Source organism: Argopecten irradians, chromosome 12, assembly GCF_041381155.1.
Source record: "Argopecten irradians isolate NY chromosome 12, Ai_NY, whole genome shotgun sequence".
Taxonomy (NCBI): Eukaryota; Metazoa; Mollusca; class Bivalvia; order Pectinida; family Pectinidae; genus Argopecten; species Argopecten irradians.
This window is the reverse complement of record NC_091145.1, coordinates 19,169,035-19,190,040: the sequence shown is the minus strand read 5'-3', so window position 1 is coordinate 19,190,040 and position 21,006 is coordinate 19,169,035. Positions and strand designations below refer to the sequence as shown.

General features: G+C 34.5%; 1 protein-coding gene across 1 annotated transcript; it reads left to right on the top strand.

Annotated features, from left to right (window-relative positions):
* The first annotated feature begins 127 nt into the window (after positions 1-127).
* On the top strand, positions 128-12,389 carry LOC138336087 (clotting factor C-like). The gene is made up of 18 exons (XM_069285383.1): positions 128-256; positions 2,262-2,427; positions 2,730-2,893; positions 3,089-3,181; positions 3,432-3,524; positions 3,682-3,852; positions 5,102-5,188; positions 5,385-5,498; positions 6,632-6,799; positions 7,158-7,338; positions 7,710-7,820; positions 8,040-8,143; positions 8,541-8,619; positions 8,989-9,197; positions 9,550-9,836; positions 9,984-10,260; positions 10,633-10,740; positions 11,289-12,389. Exons 1-18 carry the CDS (start codon positions 253-255, stop codon positions 11,417-11,419), a joined length of 2,547 nt encoding a protein of 848 aa, XP_069141484.1. The 5' UTR covers positions 128-252; the 3' UTR covers positions 11,420-12,389.
* Positions 12,390-21,006: the final 8,617 nt, after the last annotated feature.

Below are 21,006 nucleotides of genomic sequence, written 5' to 3'. Positions count from 1 at the left end.
ATTACAAGTACATATGTATATATGTTTACCTCCACCCATGATCATTTTTGCTATTCGATACATCTTAACCAACCGTGAGACACGCGAGCCTCCGCTCCTCTCAAATTTATAAATCTTTTGAATTTCGTAGGAGTGTTAATTATGACGTCATCAGTTGCTGGAGTTCAGCAGCCCCAGCCTGTAAGTACATTGTTTGTAAACATAGTCATTTCCGACATGTTTTCATAGAGTATAGTAGCGTCTACTAGCACAATGGGTGAGTACCAGCTAACAAACTTATACATTATAATTACTGATTTATTGTAAACTAATTGTTGTTATGAAAATATTTTTAGTTTATGCATTTTCTGATGCCATAAATAGCAAATAGATTAGGCTTAAGTTGTATCGGATTTATAAGCACCCTTTACATTGAGTGTTTGTGCCATTCTGCATAGTTGATTATACTTATAATTACTTTAAATCATTTAAGTTACATTTTATATATACACAAGATAGGTTTAATTGGAAAGCTGTGTACTAATAACTTGTGTATAATGAAATGTTACATTCTGTCATCTATTTTTATCTCGACGTCAGATATGCGTATTTATCATATGCATATCACTGTGTAATTATCATTGTAGCACATACTAGTAAGTTTTCGTTGTACATTTACATATATAGTATAGCGGTTTTACACAATTATCAAATTCACAAGAATCACACAAATGTACAATAATCTAATACGATTCAATAAACATTCTATTTTATGCGAATATATACCAGTAAATATATAATTATTATTTTCATAAAGTTTTTTTCTAAGCGATACCTTTACTGAATGATAATGAATACTTTATTTCGTGAATGAATAATGCTTGTATTTGTAAACTCCAGTCACTGGTCGGTGTATGATGTTAACAAAATTTAACACAGCTGTTGATGCTATTTTGATTTTTGTAGGGATAGAAGCCCCACCTCCAAATTAACGTTAGGTGCAATCGTATACGTCTGAAGTTCTTATTATATATCAGTGTGTAACTTACCGGTTGTTTTCCGAGGTTTTCCTTGGAAAATATGATACGCAGTGTTAGTTGACATGAGTTATGATATATACGTATATCTGCTGTCAATCATCGTCATTTCACTAATACTTTATCCTGCCGGTTTCCTTTTTAAACGAATAATACCTTATACGCGGTTATTTTTTTCGCAGGTAATTGTTTTCTCGAATTTTACTAAAACGAGGATAAATTTTAGTGGTTTTAGATTTTCAAGATCTTGGTTTCAGGATATAAAGATGTATATTATAACTCATTTCTCAATATTTTGAGTAAATTTTCACAACCATTGAAATGTCCTGCAAAATCCCGGATATACACATTAATGTCTCGAACATCTATGTAGCAATAATAATGTCGATGTATTCTTTATGGGTGGCATTTTTTGTATCTTTTCACAGAAATGATCGCACTTTATCTTCATTTACTTTTCATTTTGTAACGTGATACATGTATATACTGCAACCAACATATTCTCGCGACGAACTAACTTCGCGTTTTGATATCTAACTACTTTTCGCTACAATTTAATTTCGTGATTTTAAGACATACGGGTCTACCTGACATGTTCTGGAGACTTTTTGCGGATATTAATTTTCTTGATTTCTTTTCGCGAAATACGCGAAATTGAATCGCACGCGAATATACGTTGGTTTACAGTAAGTGGTTCACAGTCTGTAGGTGATGCTATGTCTGCATAGATGAGATGCTATTGTTTAAGTGTTTAGAAAGTATCATTGTTAAACAATCATCTATCTGAATACATAAGTTTAGAATCTAGCAAAAGCTCCTAACTGTATCTCAAAAGCATTTACCCTTATATATTATGTATTAGATATATTTAGTAAGCATTTAAAAAATATAATTGCATATTTCAGTAGATTTATTTCTATAACAGATGTCAGAATCGAAAGTTCATTATAAGAAAATTTCATTACAAACAAAAATAAATATGTGGAGTTCACATAAAAATACATTATTACAAATATAAGATTAAACCCTATAATAACGTTCTTAAACCATTTCCAAAATGAAGGTGGTTGTTTACAATATTTCTAAAAGATCAATAAAATTAATTTTGATTTTTTTTTATGATATGAATAAGATATATATTTTATTTATTGTTTATACTTCTTTGACATGTTTCGATAGTTTAATTTTCAAGTACATTAACTTATTGTACACACAATTTTGAATGGGATGTATTTTGCATTTTAGATATTCGATATTGGTCAGTTTTGCTGGGTATTCTATTCTGCATGTATGGGTCAGCGACTGGGGCACGAGGAGTGGACCTTGGAATGTGTTCTGATGACCATTTGAAGTGTCCTTGCGGTCCACAGTCTACCGAGAGAATGTTCAAAGTTGATATATCAATTCGAAGGTAACTGTGATGGCGATAGTTTTATACTTAATGAGGACTTAACCAATGTTACACACGATTGCATTTAGCTTTATGAAAACATTATTAAATCTTATGAGTTACACAACTTAATCAATATGAATAAGCTTAAAAGTATATCATTCAACTTCTTACCACCTTCTCCCTATCTAGCTGTGCGTCTGTAGGTAGCTAGCAATTGTAACTTTTACTTATTTCTCAGAAGAAACTTGTTGTGTCTCTAAATCTACTTGTTGTTTCTATAAAAAAAAATCGTAATTTCTGCATTTCTATATCTTAATTAGATGTTCGTATTTTCACCGATACAAGATGTTCTGTAAGCCATGTACACCATACAGGCGATCGGAAGTGTGTCGACGATTCCAACATTGCGATACTTGTATCGGGAATCAGGAAGGCGGTTGTCTTACATGCCCACGCAGCAAGTATGGCCGGTTTTGTGAAAATGGCAAGTTATCTTTTTTTTTTATTAATATTACTATATTGATGAAAAACGTCATTTTGTACATAAAAATCTTCTCTCTTCCCTGTCATTGAAAATTGCATGTGCATTTTAACCTGAATATTTAATGGTTGAAATTTATTATCAAAAAAAAAAAACGAAACAAACATAACACAAAGATTGAATTTCATTTTGTTTCAGAATGTAATTGTCAAAATGGAGGAAAATGCAACCCGGACGGTTCATGTATTTGCTTACCTCAATACAACGGCACAAGCTGTGAAATTAGTAATGGTTTGTATGAAATAATTGAAAATATTATTTTAACCGTCATCAGGGTAATAAATATGAAATTTCCAATCAAAATATCCTTAGACAATAAAACATTTAGTGACAACCGAGGCCGATTTTGTGCCATTCAAACTAGCTCGATATCACTGTTAAATACAGCTGTTTTGTTTTCCCTACTTTATTCTTCTGGACATTAAAGGAACCGACCACTGGTATTGTACAGAGGACAAATAAAAAAACTTTTCACTTTCAGTGTGCAGCTGCTTACACGGTGGAAGCTGTTTGCCTGATAAAACCTGTGTGTGTTTACCAGAATACGAGGGAGAACTCTGTGAACGACGAAAACGTAAGGAGGAATACTGTAATTAGCTCAATATTTTATTCATAGAAATTATGTTACGGTGATTTCAATGAATTTTATAGTTTTTGATATTTTCAATCATCAAAAGGCGTTTTCAAGCTTTGATCATCATGTCTTATCATAAATAACTGTGTCGTTCTAGGAGTATCTTGTGGTCCTCCCATTATTCCTGCCCATGTCCGAGTCCGGGCAGACGACTTTCTTGAAGGGACTGTGGCCACATTTTATTGTCCTTCCTCGTATGTGATGGTTGGTCACATGACTGTCACGTGTCTACATTCAGGCCGATGGTCGGCGTCATCACCAGTTTGTGGTAAGATCCAACTTTAAGTAACATTACTATATTGTACATGTTTTATCTTCTCATGTGAAATAGTTCGTTGAAAATAATATTTTTCCCACATAAAAATATGCATTGATCATCAAATAATGTGGTGCAGTATGTGACATTTTGCTTCTAGTAGCTCTTCTTTACTGGTCCATGCTGGCAATAGCCAAATGGTTATGTTTTCTGAATATTTGTTACCATATCTCCACATCTGGTCCGTAGTAGCATTAACCGGATGGCAATGACGTCTTGACATTTTATCATCATTTCGCCAACAATGCCCCCTGGCGGTTGAGGAATGGTAATGGTACAATGTATCTCTGCGATGGACCGTTTCAGCGGTCATATTGCAATGATCAGCCTGATTGAAGTAGCTGTAAACATGTCATTATAACTAGGTAGTTTTAATTTGATCTTGATTTTGATAAGAGCCATCGTAGTTTTTGACATTCCATCGTAAACTTCGAACCACGAGCCAAAATGGCTGGACTTTGGGTGGTAAATGATGTCTGACAATCTATCACTTACCCGCCTCTTTTGGAATGTTGTATTATAAGACTCTTTCATATGTGGATATGAAGGATAGTGATATTCTACCCGAGGATCACAAAATGTAGTAAACCCCAAGGGTAGAATATCCCTATCCTTCATATCCACTTATGAAAGAGTTTTTTTCATACCTCGACGTTTTATTGCAACTTTACAACTATATAATATCCCGCCATTTTGAAATAAATTCGAAGAAATCCACGAGTGGAAGTCTATTTTCCATACATGAAAAATTACGCGATATTTTCAACACAAATTCCGTTGTTTGCATCTTTTATAGTAAAACCAGTCATATATGTGAAAATAAAAATATTTAAATTTTACCGAGAAAATAGAGATTTTGTCGACGCCGTGACGTCACGAGGCTTTATTGCATAGGTAGCCATGCAATACAGCCTCAGGCGACATGAGTGTATTGCCCTAGACCAGCCAGTATTACACCCGTAGGTATGAAAGAAAATTGTACACCAACTGATTTTCGCTTGCTATTAACATTCGCGTATTTCTCAAACGATAAGAGACGGCAAAAAGACATCACTGCGAAAATATTCTCAGCTCAGGTAAAACAGATTTATATGATTACAAATCGCGAAATTCAAACGCCGTGAAAATAAACGTGAAATTAAGTGGCCACAAAGATAAGTTGGTCAACAGAAGTTTATTGTACCGTTGTTATCTGTTATAGAATACCAGTGTCCTGTGCCAGAACCAAAGCCTCACCAGATCGTGGAAGTGATTCCGACAGTCATTCAAACTTACGGAGCCAATACAGGTACTGCATGATCTATTGACTATTATCAGACGTGTGATAAAACATTTGTCAAAATCTTATAATCACATTAACGTCAGTAGAACATACATCACATGATAATGGCATTAACAACACAAATACTATAAGAAAAACAACAACCAAAAAACAATAAAAGAAAAAACGTCAAATGTGAACGTCAACTGGTTCTGTGTTGCAGTGGAGCTCGTACGAGAAATCCAGATATCCTGTCGGCGAGGATACGCCTTGGACGGTGAAGCCAGTCTCCGATGTTTACCGACCGGGATATGGAATATGGAGGTAGCAAGCTGTGGTAGGTATCCCTACAAGGAAACAGAAGAGATAGTATTCTCTAATTATATAACAATGTGTGCAGATATGATTTGGCTGGAGACATACAAAAACAAAGCGCTGAAAACTGGTTTGGTAAAACATTATATATAGAGATCGAACAATGATTTGATTGCGTTGAAGATGGTATGAACGGAATGAGATACAGACATATTCAATTTAGAATATGTCTGTATCCCATTACGCTCATACCACATTTTTCAATCTATATCTAAATGTTTTACCATACCAGTTTTCAGCGCTTTGTTTTTGTATGTCTCCAACTAAATCATGTTTGAACGTTATAGCTTCAGTTTGATTTGAAATATAAAATGACAGCTTTCAATTATTTTTGATTTTTTTTTCAATTTGATCATATATCAATACTGTCCATTTCGAATAAAAATTGAGATAACCAAGGCGGAACGACTACCAGTATATATCGTTGTCAGGGTAGTGATGCGGTCCTAAGTGGAGCGAGCCGCCATATTTGATTTCCAACCGAGGAAAGAAATTGTGATATAGCCTATTGATGGTATGACCGTTGAGCTGCTGAATGTTTGTCATGTATACAAATAAATGTATATGTATCGGTCTACGAACGCAATATAGACTAAATTCTTCATAGTCGTGACTATTATTTTAAAGTATACGTTCGGAGGATAAACAAGTGTTCTGAACCTACACTGAGTTTGTATTCATACGTCATTGCGATTACCCTAATTTGAACGCAACTCCCATCCCATTGACCATATAGGGGTATATGTAAATATATATTGATGTATGATATCGCACATTTGCCGATTATGACAGTTTTTTTTTTACATCAACATCGATACTGGTATATCGAGTTCACTTGTTCTGTGTACCTTATTGCAATATCATATCGAATGCATCTAGAGAATATATAATAAAATCTTCCTTGTATTATGAAACTTTTATTAACAAATTCTTACCATATTTGTAAAACATTAAGAAATTTACAAAATTACAAAACCAAACAATCTTTAATGTCACTTTTTAATGCATGTTTTTACAGAAATGTAAATGTAAAACAGATAATTCTGCATGGAGAATTAAACATGTATTATATTGGTCTGTTTATTGTTTCTTCAGTTCGAACGTGTGATACACCACAACATATTCGGTATGGGCGTTTCCATGGAGAAAGCTACCTAGAGGGCGCCAGCGTTGTTTACTCGTGTGACGAGGGATACAAAATGATCGGAGCATCAACCATGCTATGCTTGGATGGTCATTGGAGAGTCGAAGTTCCTCGATGTGGTTAGTTAATCATAGTTTCGTATTTCTTGGCTTTTTTTAATTTTTTTTATTATATTGTTGTTTTTTTTAAATTTCAGCAAAATGATGATGAACCTCCTTTTTGGATAATTTTGTAACGAAAACAACATGTCGTACTGTTTCCGAATTTAACTGTTAGCCATCTTAAAAAATGCAAATATTTTGAAGCCTGTAATGTGTGTTGTTCTTTCATCCGGGCAAAGAACGATTACATTTGTAAAGTATGCATATCAGAGTTATGCAACGTGTTTTGCAAATAATTAACATTTCATTTATGATTTTATCTAGTAGTGATGAATGACCAATAATACACCGATTTATCATGCAATGCGTATTTCAGATCGAAGGGTGGAATGTTCGGAGCCCAGCACGATCGCTCATGGTGCTATACTAAGCAATTATACGAATTACTCCGTGGGCAGTACCGTGACATATATCTGTCAGGAGGGGTTCCGATTGGAGGGTGCAAACGCCACTCGCACGTGCATGGAGACCGGATATTGGTCGAGCGAAGACCCATGGTAAGATTATGTATATCGATACATTTTTAAATGTGTCATTCTATGCATGAATCGGAATGTTTCTTACCGATAGTTGGTGTCTTCTGCAGTATGATTCATAGAGTTAGAACCTTCCAAATATGCAGTATGTTTCAGTAAGATTACACTATAAAAAATAATGCCATAATTAGGTAGCATGTAAAATGTTTATATGCTCGGATCTATCCCAAAGATTACAAATATCTTAATACAACTTTAACTATATGACATGCTCGAATTTCGAATAAGCGAGTGAAAACGGTTCTTTTAAATGATCTTAGCTCTTCAATTATACAAAAGCCTTAAGTTTACATGTACGTTGATTTATCTTCTAACTGCTTTTTTACTTGTAGGTGCGAAAGAGACACTCTTGTTATTGACAACACATGCCCTACACCGGAAATCCCTGCTAACGGGTCTATAAAAAATCTTAACTTCATTCAAGCGTTTGCTGAAGACGTCAGGTAAGTGCTTTTAAGGGATTCAGTTATATTGTATTCTGATGGCAAGTTTTATCAAAACCAATTTTGAGCTTGTGATGAAGACAACTAGTCTTCTCTTTCAATCCCCTGTAATTTCACATAGCCATCATTTCAAACCTCTGCGCGTAAGGATGACAAAGGATAACACCAGCCAATATATTATTAAATATTCTGATTCGTTATGTCACACTTTTTGCCTAGGATTTCGTTTGGTTGCGATGATGGTTACATCTTGGTGGGAGACAGTGAGCGGACGTGCAGAGAGGACGGGACATGGAGTGGAACTTTACCTCGCTGTGTACAAGGTTCGTTACTACTCATGATGATCCGTGGAATAATTACTGCTTTAAACATTCAAGTTTATTGTTAATTTAGTTTACGTTTACGCTCTCAAAATGCTTCTTTTAAGGATGGTTAAGTAGAAAAAACTTTCATATTGTGTCTTAGATAAGCTTGAAACTTGCACTGATTTATGCTTTCGCTTAGATAGTTAGCATTGAACATTTGGTAAGAAACTGATTTAACTGTGACTACTGTATACCTCGTCTTTATTGGATGAAGGAATGACTTCATTTGGAACATTTATATGATGCAGTCATTTCCATGTTTCTGTATCAGCTATGCATTCTGGGTTTTTTAACGTGAGTATAATTGTATTGTAATATAATCCGATTGTGTATCATTCTTTAATATTATTATAAGTGATCACTTGTGATGACCCCGGAATCCCCAGTAACGTCCTAAGACAGGTTATGGTACCGGAGCTAAGGAACAGTCGAAGGTAAGAAGTTCAAGATCCTCCCATGCCCAAACTGGGTTGCCAGTGTAATGCTAGTTAAGATATTGCTAAGAATCGGAGTTCGTGTCTAAAATAAAATCGGCGAGCTTAGCTCTGATTTTAGTACAAAAAATACCATTAGTTATAAAATAGATTAAAGTAATGACATCCGAGACTATAATCTGAATTAAAACCATTGTCCGTATTTTACCTTAGTACTAGCCAGCTTCGATGCTTCTATATTAATTTATTTCAATGTAGACATAATTTAAACTCTCCATTTCATCCCTTCAATATAGGAAATCTATCTTGCCCAAATAGTTTTGCTTGGGTTTCACTTTTCGCATGAAAATTGATATTATTTTGTTGAAGGTCCCGCCTTCCTGACATCCTGCGTCCTGGTTCTGATTCAGCGGGTGATAGTCGAAACACAGAGTTTAGACTTCCGGAAGGAAAGTTTCGTGTTTATACGAAACTAAAATATCAGTGCGAGTCCCAGTTCTACCGTCGTGTGGGGTCCCGACGGAGAAGATGCAGGAGGGACGGAACCTGGTCCGGTCGTCAACCGGCTTGTCTTCCTAGTGAGTAAAATTCCATATCTAAAATTACTAGGGTAATTACGGAGTACAAAACTTGATGAAAATGATACTATAACGATCGCTCTTATGAAAACATTATAGAATAACTAGTTGGGACGGGAATTGTGATTTACTCTTAGAGCCAATAAGTGCAGACCAAATGTCTGGAAATAATATATGTTATGTCTTTGCAGATATTGATGATAAGTTATTGGATATACATGTATTAGGAATTGATTTAATCACAAGGCAAGCTAGACTTTTTGTCCTTCATCTCGAACGAAAAATCGGACGAGTAATATGTGCATATTTCTCTGTGAACACTTTACAATTTTTTTATGTTATTTGTTTCCAGTCTGTGGTGAATCAGCCACTGCAAGGTTGCCACTGGTATATAATGGTACCGTTTCTGATATTGGACAATGGCCATGGCAGGCCGCAATGTCTCGACACCTCCAGGACAACTATTGGTACATCACGTGTGGAGGTTCCCTCGTCTCAGAGAGCCTCGTCGTGACAGCAGCTCACTGTGTGACGCATTATGGGACAGACATCCCCATTTCTATTGACGATATAGCTATTTACCTTGGCAAGCATTACCGGTCTGATGTCCTTAACAGTACATTTGTCCAGAAAAGAAAGGTGACGTACTGAATGTAATGAATATGCTCAAAGTAAAAAATGTAGATGTCCATAGTAAATGCTACATAAATAATATAAATATAATGCAAATTCTATGTCTATCAACCTGCTAGCACCGTAAGAAACTATTTACCATTCTTATTTCAGGTCACTTCGATTGAAATACATCCCCATTACACTCCTAGCTCATATGACCTTGACATTGCTGTACTGTTATTAGAGAGTCCAGTGACCTTGACCCCGTACGTCAGACCTGTGTGTCTGCCTGACCAGCTAGTCGGTGAACGTCTTCTGCTTCCGGGAAGAGAGGGTGTAGTGACCGGATGGGGAGTGACAGAAAATTCTAGAAACTCCGAAGAACTCCGAATGGCTAAAGTCCAAACTACGACTAATACTGATTGTATGAACAAATACGCTCAAGTTGGTGAGTGTATTGTCTGATTTGGCATCAGAAAGCACTAAACGTATATCTGATTCGAGGAATTTACTTTCTAAAAACTAACAAAGTCCATAACATTATTGCAAAGTTAGACTTTACTGTTACAATTTACGCCAATGCAAGGTGAGGAATACTGTAAACCAACTTATTTTCACGGTTGATTTACTTTACAGAATTTCGCGATCCAATGAATTTGCGAAAGTTTATCTCCGGAATAAAATTCTACATCATTTATATTGATATATAATTTTTGATTCGCGAATGTTAATCTTCGCGAAATTGTTTTGAAATGGAAATCGCGAAATTTGATAACCACGACATTAGCTTTATATATTTTTTTGAATGTGTGTTTTGCAGGATACCCGCAGACAATAACGGAAAACATGTTCTGTGCAGGACAAGAAGATGGAAGTAGTGACGCATGCGAGGGAGATTCTGGGGGACCTTTGGTGTTTCCTGCCACAGGTACTATCTAATATGCCAGACCCGGCGTCTCCTCCCCGTACTGAAACCCTTTTCTTTATATAAGTAAAAATCCCCCAGACTGAGACCATTTTCTTTTTGTTATCAAATATCCCCCAATATCTTTTTAACGACAACTAAATATTTTTTTTTTCAAAACAACCACACAACATGAGTTATTTTGAATATACATGAATTAAGTAACACAGTTTCAAGATAAAGAATTATTACGAAATTTCAAAAGAACCTTAAGCATGAATTTTATACGTATTCGGCGCCGCGTTTTCAATCAAACGAATACGGCGGTTTCGATATTCCAAAACGACGTGGGTAAAGTGTAATAGTTTCATTTGCCGGTGATTATGACGTCATCTATTGACGTTAATTTTGTGACGTCATAATCACCGTACGATGGGACTAATCCAACGGTAAATGATACTTTACACACGTCGCTTTGGGATCCCGAAACCCCTGTATTGGATAGCGACACGCCGTCCGTGAGTTTATTGTGTTTAGATATAGAATATTAAAATACAGTGTATGTTTCATAGGTGCTGACCGGAAGTGGTACTTAGAGGGCGTTGTAAGCTGGGGGAGTCCTTTGGGCTGTGGAATAGAACTACAGTATGGAGTCTACACTAAAGTCAGAAATTGTTTAGACTGGCTCGCTAATTTCATATGAAAATGTGTTCGCATAACTAAAAGCAACCTACTGTGATATTATAACTATGCGCATGCGTAACCCTCAACGCATTGATGAAGTAAACAAGGTGATCAAGAAGTGTATAGCTTAAACAGGCCGAGGATCAGGTATATCAGGTATTATAAAACTGAGATTTCAATTTAAAAAAGACTTGATTGGGCAGCAAATACGAAAACGGCTATGATGTATTCAATATACAGGTACAGTGGAAAACTCTGAGTTTCCTCCACTGAATCAAGTCATATCATTCATAGATCGTGAAGCAAATCTATCGACAATACCAGCCTGTGATGTATGAAATGTTTCAACATATAATTATATGTTAATAAAATATGCTAACACATCTGAATAATAAACAATTACCGTAGTTATCTAGATTGCACACTCCAGAATTACTGCATATTGTGTTGATTAATCTCCACGTACACACTAATGACGTTTATAGCTGTAGGATTGTTTTTATTATTTCAAATTTCATTTTCGAAATATTCTTATACCATTTCTAGTAAATAAGAGCAAGAAAAATTTTAATTATATTTTGCGTTTACATGCAATATATTTACTGGTACATTGTATATTAAATTAGTTATTATTTTACCGCTTTCATAACCTCACCTATTACCGGGATTTTTATCACCAACGATTTCAATGTTCTGTCGGCACAAAAATTGCCTTGAGGAAATCCTAGTAATATATTTGTATGTTCAGATGTTTCCTTTAATTAGTTTGTTTATTTAGACATGATCACATAACACGAAACACATTCTGTGCCTAGCATTGACCGCACACCATAAAGAAGACAACATATCATAAGAGTTTAGTTTTCATGAATCATCCTCCCCATTTAAAGAAAATATGGCACTCGTCTACATCTACTTCATGTATCTGTAAATAAATAGATAACTCAGTGATATTCTCATGCTGTCGCAGAGTTTTGTTACGTATTATTGTTCATGCCTTGTGTATTTTCTGAAAAATGGAAGACATGTATTAAGTTTCCTGGATTTGATTTGGGAAACATTCCAGTATAATGTGATCGAGTGGTATATATATATATGTGTGTTGTTCGGTATCTCTGACAACATGCTTCAGTCGGGTGGTATATATATGTGTGTTGTTCGGTATCTCTGACAACATGCTTCAGTCGGGTGGTATATATATGTGTGTTGTTCGGTATCTCTGACAACATGCTTCAGTCGGGTGGTATATATATGTGTGTTGTTCGGTATCTCTGACAACATGCTTCAGGCGGGTGGTATATATATGTGTGTTGTTCGGTATCTCTTTTTGCGTTTTTATAATATATTTTACTGGACGTCCATTGCCATGAGCAGCTTCATTGTTATTTATTGCGGCAATGGCTATCAAGTTATATATCTTACTTAATTATTTGACGACATTAATTATCATTATATGCTTTAATCTTTGATCTGCATAGGGATACACTCTGATTGTTTTTACAATATTCCTAATGATATTTTATTTGAAAAGTGAAAGAGATATTTTAATGTGTATATAAGATTGTGTCATATACATACCATTTATGTACAAAACAGTTCGCATCAAGGTTAGTCAATACTTAACACAGCAATAACAATTCAGTAAGCGCGAAAGGAGTATGATATATACACGATCTATCCCAGGGCATGAAAACGGCTAGATTTGTGTATTGGGAATTTATATGGTTCGTGTTATCTTTTGTCAATGCCAATATATTTATTTAAACAAAATGTCAGAGTAGCTTCCCTTTGACCACTTTGCCTAAATCATTTGAACTTTTACGGAAATATATTCTGTATTTTCAGGGTTTCAATTTTCATTGAAGCCATTTTGTATTTGTTTGATTATACAACACTTTTTTATCTTTCTTTTGTAAGTTTCTGTTTCATTTTCAAACAGCTAAATGTAGAGAGAAACTCTCAACACCGTGTGATAATCATTCAATAGGAATCCAATTTTCTCACATTTTAATGTCTCGCTTGCATCCTTTTCAGTCATTCAAAATACTAAAATAATTGTCATGTTGGCTCGAAATGTTAGCTAACTCGGTTCTCATTGACATATAAATGTTAGCAATAGACCTATATATTAGCTCATTCTTCCCTAATATGTTAATGGACTGTTAAGTGTGCCTTCAGGGATTAATGAATCAACAGATCACCAGGTTTCATCAGCTATTAGTATAGGCTGTGGGCTGATGTGTTCATCACTTTTCGTATTGTGTTCTTTGTGACATTGTATATGTTCGTTTATATCAAAATTACATTATCATGCCTATATAAGTTCTTCATTATATTTATAATATTATTTATTATATAAGTTTTACGATAGACTCTGTTCAAAATTGAGTTCCATCTGTACATTGAATGTCTCTAAGATGAAATTCATCGCGTTTGAATGGGGAAATTCTCCTTCTCTTTCCTACCCATCTCAGTAGGTGACTTACATGTATAAATGAATAACCGAAATAGTAGACCTTACAAATTTCAGAGTTACCGAATACTGCTTACTTGGTGTCGATGAACTCTGCATTTGTATCAGAAACCTTAAATACTAAATAATGAGGATATGTTAAGGCTCCTACAATTAGTTGATTTGCGTTTGATTAAACTAGTACTACTCACAAAGCCCATGGATGTATTTTCGTTTAGAGCACTCAAACATCAAATAAACATTTCGATGTAATCATATTCCTCCTTTTCTGCAGTTTTTATTATCATGTATGACATATGTGTGCTAAAACTTACCTTTCTGCTAATACGGTTTACATTGGTTGTATTGGTAAAGGAAACACTAACACGATTAATAAGTGCAACTGTCTAGCTCACCGGTTATGAGTGAACACATAATATTCTTCCTTGATTTATACATTCTGAAGATATCTAGGTGTAATATTTTAATAAAATAATGGAAAACGTAGGGTAATATTTTTAATTTGACTATGATTTTGACTAAACCTTAAGATACACTTTAAAGTTTTCGTTTTCGTGTTTGTAGGATTAAATGTTCATAATTTTACAGCAAGATTCATATGTGATGTGCCATTTGATTAATAATCTATACAATTGTGTACGTGTATTTGCAATGCTATAAATTTTTGCACACAGCGTTTATTTTCATCCTATTCGTTTTTTATGTTGAAGATATTATAAACATTTAGGAAAGAAAAATATAAATAAATTCTTATTTCCAAGCATTCCGATTATGTTTTTCGACTTTCACAACTATTACAAAAATGGCTTATAGATAATTAAAACCAATGACGTCAAAACTGTCAAGACGTCTATTCTAAATAAATGTGTAAATAACAACTAAATAACAATGAACCTTTCAAAGATGATGTGTTTCTACATATAGATGATTACTTGAAGTGTGATAATATGATTTCTTTAAGACATATTTGGCTTTGGTGTAACAAAACATTTAAAGGTGTTAGAAAATCTGTCATGACGTTCTCTATCAAAACGGAAGCAGATGATTCAGTATTTTTTTTCAGTTGCAAAAGTTACTTACTTTACACCATTACCACATTTGAGAATTTTGAGCTTCTAATTTTACTTAAAAATAATAAAAATTATTAACTGTATCCCGAAAAAAATCTGTGACATTATGTCTTATGGAATGAACTACTGATATATTAATATAAAATGTCGAATGTCTCAAACATGAAACATTATAGTACTTTAGGAGTCCCATCTGTAGATACGAGTACCCTTGTTTTGACATGATGTACTGAAATGATGGCAAACAGGTCTGTTGTATGAAAGACCTAAAAGTGGCATACCGCCTCTGTAAATCCTTGATATACATGATTATACCCCATCCACAACAAAGTTGGATGTATACTGGAATTACCCAGCTGCTCAACGTCCCAAATTTTTGTCCAGAAGACTCCTATGAAACTACTGGACTAATTTAAATGAAACTTCACTGTGGTGTTTGAGATCTAGTGAAGATGCACGACTTTAGTTTCCGAATATTTTTGTTGCCATGGTAACCAGGCCACTATATACATATTTTGTAAAATCGTCATTACTCATTAATCTTTGGATCGATTTTTTTTCAAACTTGGACTTGTTGTGTGACATCATGTGATGTAATATATGAATGCATACTATTTTACCTATCGAATGGTTTAATAATGGTTACCATGGAAACATAAAGGAGGTTTCTGATTGGTCAAAATTTATATATTGTCAGATTAAGTTAAAAATTGCTATAGAATGGTTTTAAAGGAAGGCAAATACAATGATTATAGTTTTGAATACATTAAAAGTAATTTTGTTGTCATGGTGTCGAAATGAACATAAGTGAAATTTGTGTATGGACTATTGCTGAAGATGATTAGTCCTATTTTAAAAATGTGATATATCTGTTGGTTACTATGGTCTAAATGAAGATTAGTGGATTATTAGATAGCCATAGGCTTGTAGTTTTAGTGGTGTATTTATTATAGCTTTTTGTGCTTTTTAGACTCTTTGAAACCTTTCTTTTTCTTGTATTTTCTGCCAAGCTACAAAAGCACCTGCTCTTATTAAATTGGTTTAAATGCATACTTCATTGATATGTGTAATAGATTATTTCAGGTTTTGTGCATGTATAATCAATATATTCAGGAGGTGGACAGAAATGTACTTAATGATATGATATTTTTCGTGGTAGCTGCGTTGCATCAGGTTTCGCCATACTGTTGTTTTGACACTTTTCAAGATGCTCCACTGTCATGGCGCTAATGGTGTAAAGTAAGTAACTTTTGCACGAAAAAACACTTATCCGTCAGCTCCTGTTTTTGATAGAGAAAACTCACCATTTGTAAGCGGTGGAGCATCTTTAATGTTGTGGGAGACACTTAAATGCAAAATTCGAAATTAATCACATATAAAATGTCAAGACGAAATTATATGTAAAAAAAGTTTTGTATTTGTTTCAGTTATACGTATCATAATGTTGTTGTCCACGAATTTTCAAATTTTATTCAACACCAAACGTTACCAACATTTTGAGAATTTCAATACATTGTATACATAGGTTTTAATATAAGGTTACAAATAAAAATAAGAACTAAGAACTGAAAATGATTTTGGCAGTACTGTATCGAAATTACGGTCAGACCATGACACAAAACTATGTTTATAATTCCATTTCTCCTTTTTACATTGTTCTTAGTAATAATAGTGTGATTTCTGCAGGTATGTTTCCATTTTAACATACATAAGACATAAAAACAAAGAAATTTAGAGTGTATGCATCCTTTATAAGGCATCATACGTACATGTCATAAAACCTGATGGTTTCTAATAGATTACTGAAGGAAAACTAACATGTTAAAATGTTCGCACAGTTATGGCACATATATAACTATAATCCTGATATGTATAACCAATCGAATGTTGATACTACAAACCCATCTTAATAATCCACCAACGGAAACGGAATCTGGATCAATTTATATAAAAGGCGAGGTCAATCTCAAGCAATACAAGCGGACTCTCATATCACATTAATATGCCAATGACGTATTTCAAGGACACTTTCACTCGGCCGGATTATCTTTATCCCCGGATCGTGTTCACAGTTACGGTATCCGACGTATTCCTGACGTAACAACGATATTTAGTTGTATAATAATACGACATTTGTCTCGACAGTCGTCATTTTTGTTGTGTAATAATTCGAGTTACCATTAAAATGTGGATTATATTGAAAGCTTTAAAATGTAATATAAATCTTCACTACTCCGATTTAGTACAGTATGTTTCGTGTACAGTTGGTAATTTTCGCGGGTGTTTATTTTTGCGATTTTGCATGACGCTGAAATATTTCTCGCGAAAATGTAATTCACGAAATAACTGATAAATGGGTAAAACATAACTATGTAATCTTCTGGTCAGAATTTTTTCTGATTTTAAATCAAGATCGCGAAATGTTTAATCCACGACAATGACCGGCTATCCGAGTAGGGTAATGATATTTCGCTTAAATTTATGTTGATTTCTTTTTCATATTCCATGACTCAATGTACACATTATTCGTTTGAATGAAAAACAAATCTTGCACCACGTTACCAAATAATGAAATCATTTTTGTTTGTTTGTTTATTTATATACATCTCTTTGTTTATTTTTTGTGTCAATCGATCCATGAACAGTCCGTTAAAAGTCAAACAACAGTAAAAGGTCCCGCTATCCTGTCAATCACTGCCTTTAGTTGTTGTGATAATGGTGTTGTCGCCTCGGCGGGATTGGACAGTATCGGTACCACCACATCAAAGTGACTAACACACGCAGATACTATCACAAATAGTTTAATTAAATAGAAAATGACATTTCGGTGATTGTATTATATGTACACAATATATAACACGGAAGTTATTTCCCCTTGGGCAGAGTTGTACGTGTGTTGAAGTTGTATACCTTCGGGACCCGCACTGACGGGACTAGCATCCCCGGGAGTAGGGTAGGACACGCTGCCCATGTACATGTGTCTGAACTTGTTCTTTACATGTCGTCTCACACTCTGTCAGACGTTACGACTGATAATTCTACAGTTTTGTTTGGTGATATTTATATTTTAGGCTTATGACTTTGGGTGTTGTCTAGGCTTGCCATCGAATGCTGATTAACGGTAAACAATGGAAAATAATTATTCAAAATCGTTTGATAGGCTAGCCGACACACGGATAAATCAGTAGGTAGGAATGTGGGACTTGTATAGGCTAATTTGACTATGTTTATTCTCCAATCATTACCACATCTAAGATAATAATAATAAAAGATTTATTGAAAGGAAAAGACTTCGGAAGAGGACAGAATAACTAAATATCATTTTGTAGTTTACGATAAGCATTAATTTGCTAACCATATGTTTTGTAATATATATTTCGATGTACCTGTATATATACAAGTATTATTTTCACTTAATAGACAAAAGAGACTACGAAACGATTCAATACATGTACTATAATCATCAAATTCTGCATTAACAATATACACCAATAAGATATACAATAATGTACCATGTGTTTTCTGTACTTATCGGCTTTCTTTGTACTCTTATTATTCTTGACAATTTTGTATTTTTTTGTTCAGATCTAAAACAGAACTCCACAATAACTGAAAATTTACCGATGATTTTCATACACAATTTCATTCAGATTATTTTGAATGCCGTTTTTTTAAATCTTATTTTTATTGGGTTTGGTTATTTTTTTGTATCAGAACTAGTTTTATGCCAGGTATGAACTTACAAATGTTTTCCCTGAATATTTTAAAATGTTTTAATTGTTTCATTATGAACTTTGTTACCGTCTAAAATAATGAATTTGTATTGATGCACAAACTTGTCCACAACAATTATGTAAAACAAGAAAATCGCTATAAATATTTATATTTAATCTTGTGCTAATTCAGATTTGTTATCGGGGCAGGTGGTAGTTCCGGATCACAGGGATTTGGTGCCAAGTTTCAACCCACTCCATACTGTAACTTATGCACTATCTTTTCGCATATTGGAACCATGTGACAAATACCTGTGCCAAAGAGCGACAGGTGGTAGTTCTTAATCACAGGGACTTGGCAACAAGTTTCGACCCACACAATAATGTAATCAAGATTAATCAGTACATATATGTATGCACTAATGAACTATCTCTTCGCATGTTGGAACATATGCCAAACGCCTGTGTTCCTCACTGCAATTGATACCTGTATATGTACATGTACCAACGAACGTGTTTGATCATTATATACATCTACATGTATAATTATAGTCATTTATATGAACGCGTATTATTTTTCGGTTAACACAGAAAGATCGATATATGACGAATAGTAATCCCGAGTTTTACAATAGAACTTCGCCTAAATGTACTGATTATAACGGCTCATCGCTGATTAAAAACAAAAAAATATATGTAAAATTAAAAAAATATATATATACACCTTTATTACTTTCCTAGAGCGAAACATCTTAGAACCATTAAAAAGATCTACGAATTGTTGAAATACCGGTAAAATTAAATTTGCGCAGAAGTTGACCATACCTATAGCTAATACACTTTTATTCTGGTCAGTTCGGTGTCGCGTGAATAATATATAAACCTAACATTCAGTTATACAGTAATGGTCAGTTCTGACCAGAGGCGACTGACTAAGACATGGCAGTGGTCAGTTGCCCATGTCCTCCTGTACAAACAAGCTTGACCACATGGTTGGTGCCCGCCCGGCCAAACGATGTCCAGTTGAGTCTTGTCAGGGGTAGATCTAACCGCTATTTGGACAGTTGATTGATTTTACACGTATACATTTTTTCGGACATAATATCTTCTGTCCTTGGCCCTAAATAGCGTGAATAACAACCACTACGATTGGTCAATACTAACTGACCCCTGGCTAAATGTACGAATGAATGCGCATAGAAATAGGTTCCATTGAAATGTATTGAGTATTGCCGAGCTATTAGCATCACAGCTTCTAGTAGTTACATAATGGGCCTGGATTGGTCGGTGTAAACCCCGCACAGAGCGTGCGAGGGCAGGGTCAGACCAGTGGGAAGACGTCTCTACCGACACACGGCGAAAAGAAGTACAAGAGACACAGGTAAGAATTTTTCTAACTTACATTTACGAAAGTGAGTTAATGTGGACCTGTTGATAGAGTTCAATGGCTAACATCGTGTACAGAGGTCAGTTAATGGAATAAAACCGAGAAAAATGGCCGCATTGAATAATTGCGTGTTAGCATTGTGATCCATACACAATCAGGGTTACATAGGGAAATTTAGCTAATGTTATAGTATAACGTTTTGACGAGAATTTTATTGTAAAATTATCGTTTTAATTATCATAAAACTGTAGTTTGATTGGAATTTGACGTAATCAAATTAATGGATTTTAAATTGTTATTCTCAATGTCTCGTCATTTTTAGATGAGCTATTGAACATGTATCGTGATATTTAATAGTTCGTATGGTTACATATACCTAAAATGGTTATTACTTAAATTTTATTTAATGATATGTATTTGTGTATATGTGTCTGTGTATATGTGTGTTTTTAATCTAATTCCATAAAATAAATATATATTGACATTGCAATATATAACAAATTGATATTTATACACCTCCCCTTTTTCGTTTTCCAAATGATCGTGAAAGTGAGTATCATTTTACGTATTATCGCGGAATTTTGATAGCGTATTTTCAGCTGCCGCGTTATTCCACGTGCTACGCTACCTGTCCGTGGTAGTTCATTAACGATAATCCGCTTACCGGATATATTTACTGGGTATTTGGTAGCATTAATCCCCAGAGCCGATTTACTATATAAAACCTATACACATGACTGGACAGGTCCGAGGAAACACCCAAACCCTCGCTAAAGCACCCCACTGCACTCACTGTATGCAAATAGCTGTCAGTTTTATTTTATTAGTTAATTTAAGGCAGTGGGGGATCTTAGGGGTTTCTCCCCACCCCTCCATACCATCTTGTAAATTGTCTTCAGATATCATGTATTTTCACAATTTTCCGCAATGGTTCACGCCTTTAGACCCCCCCTCCCGACAACT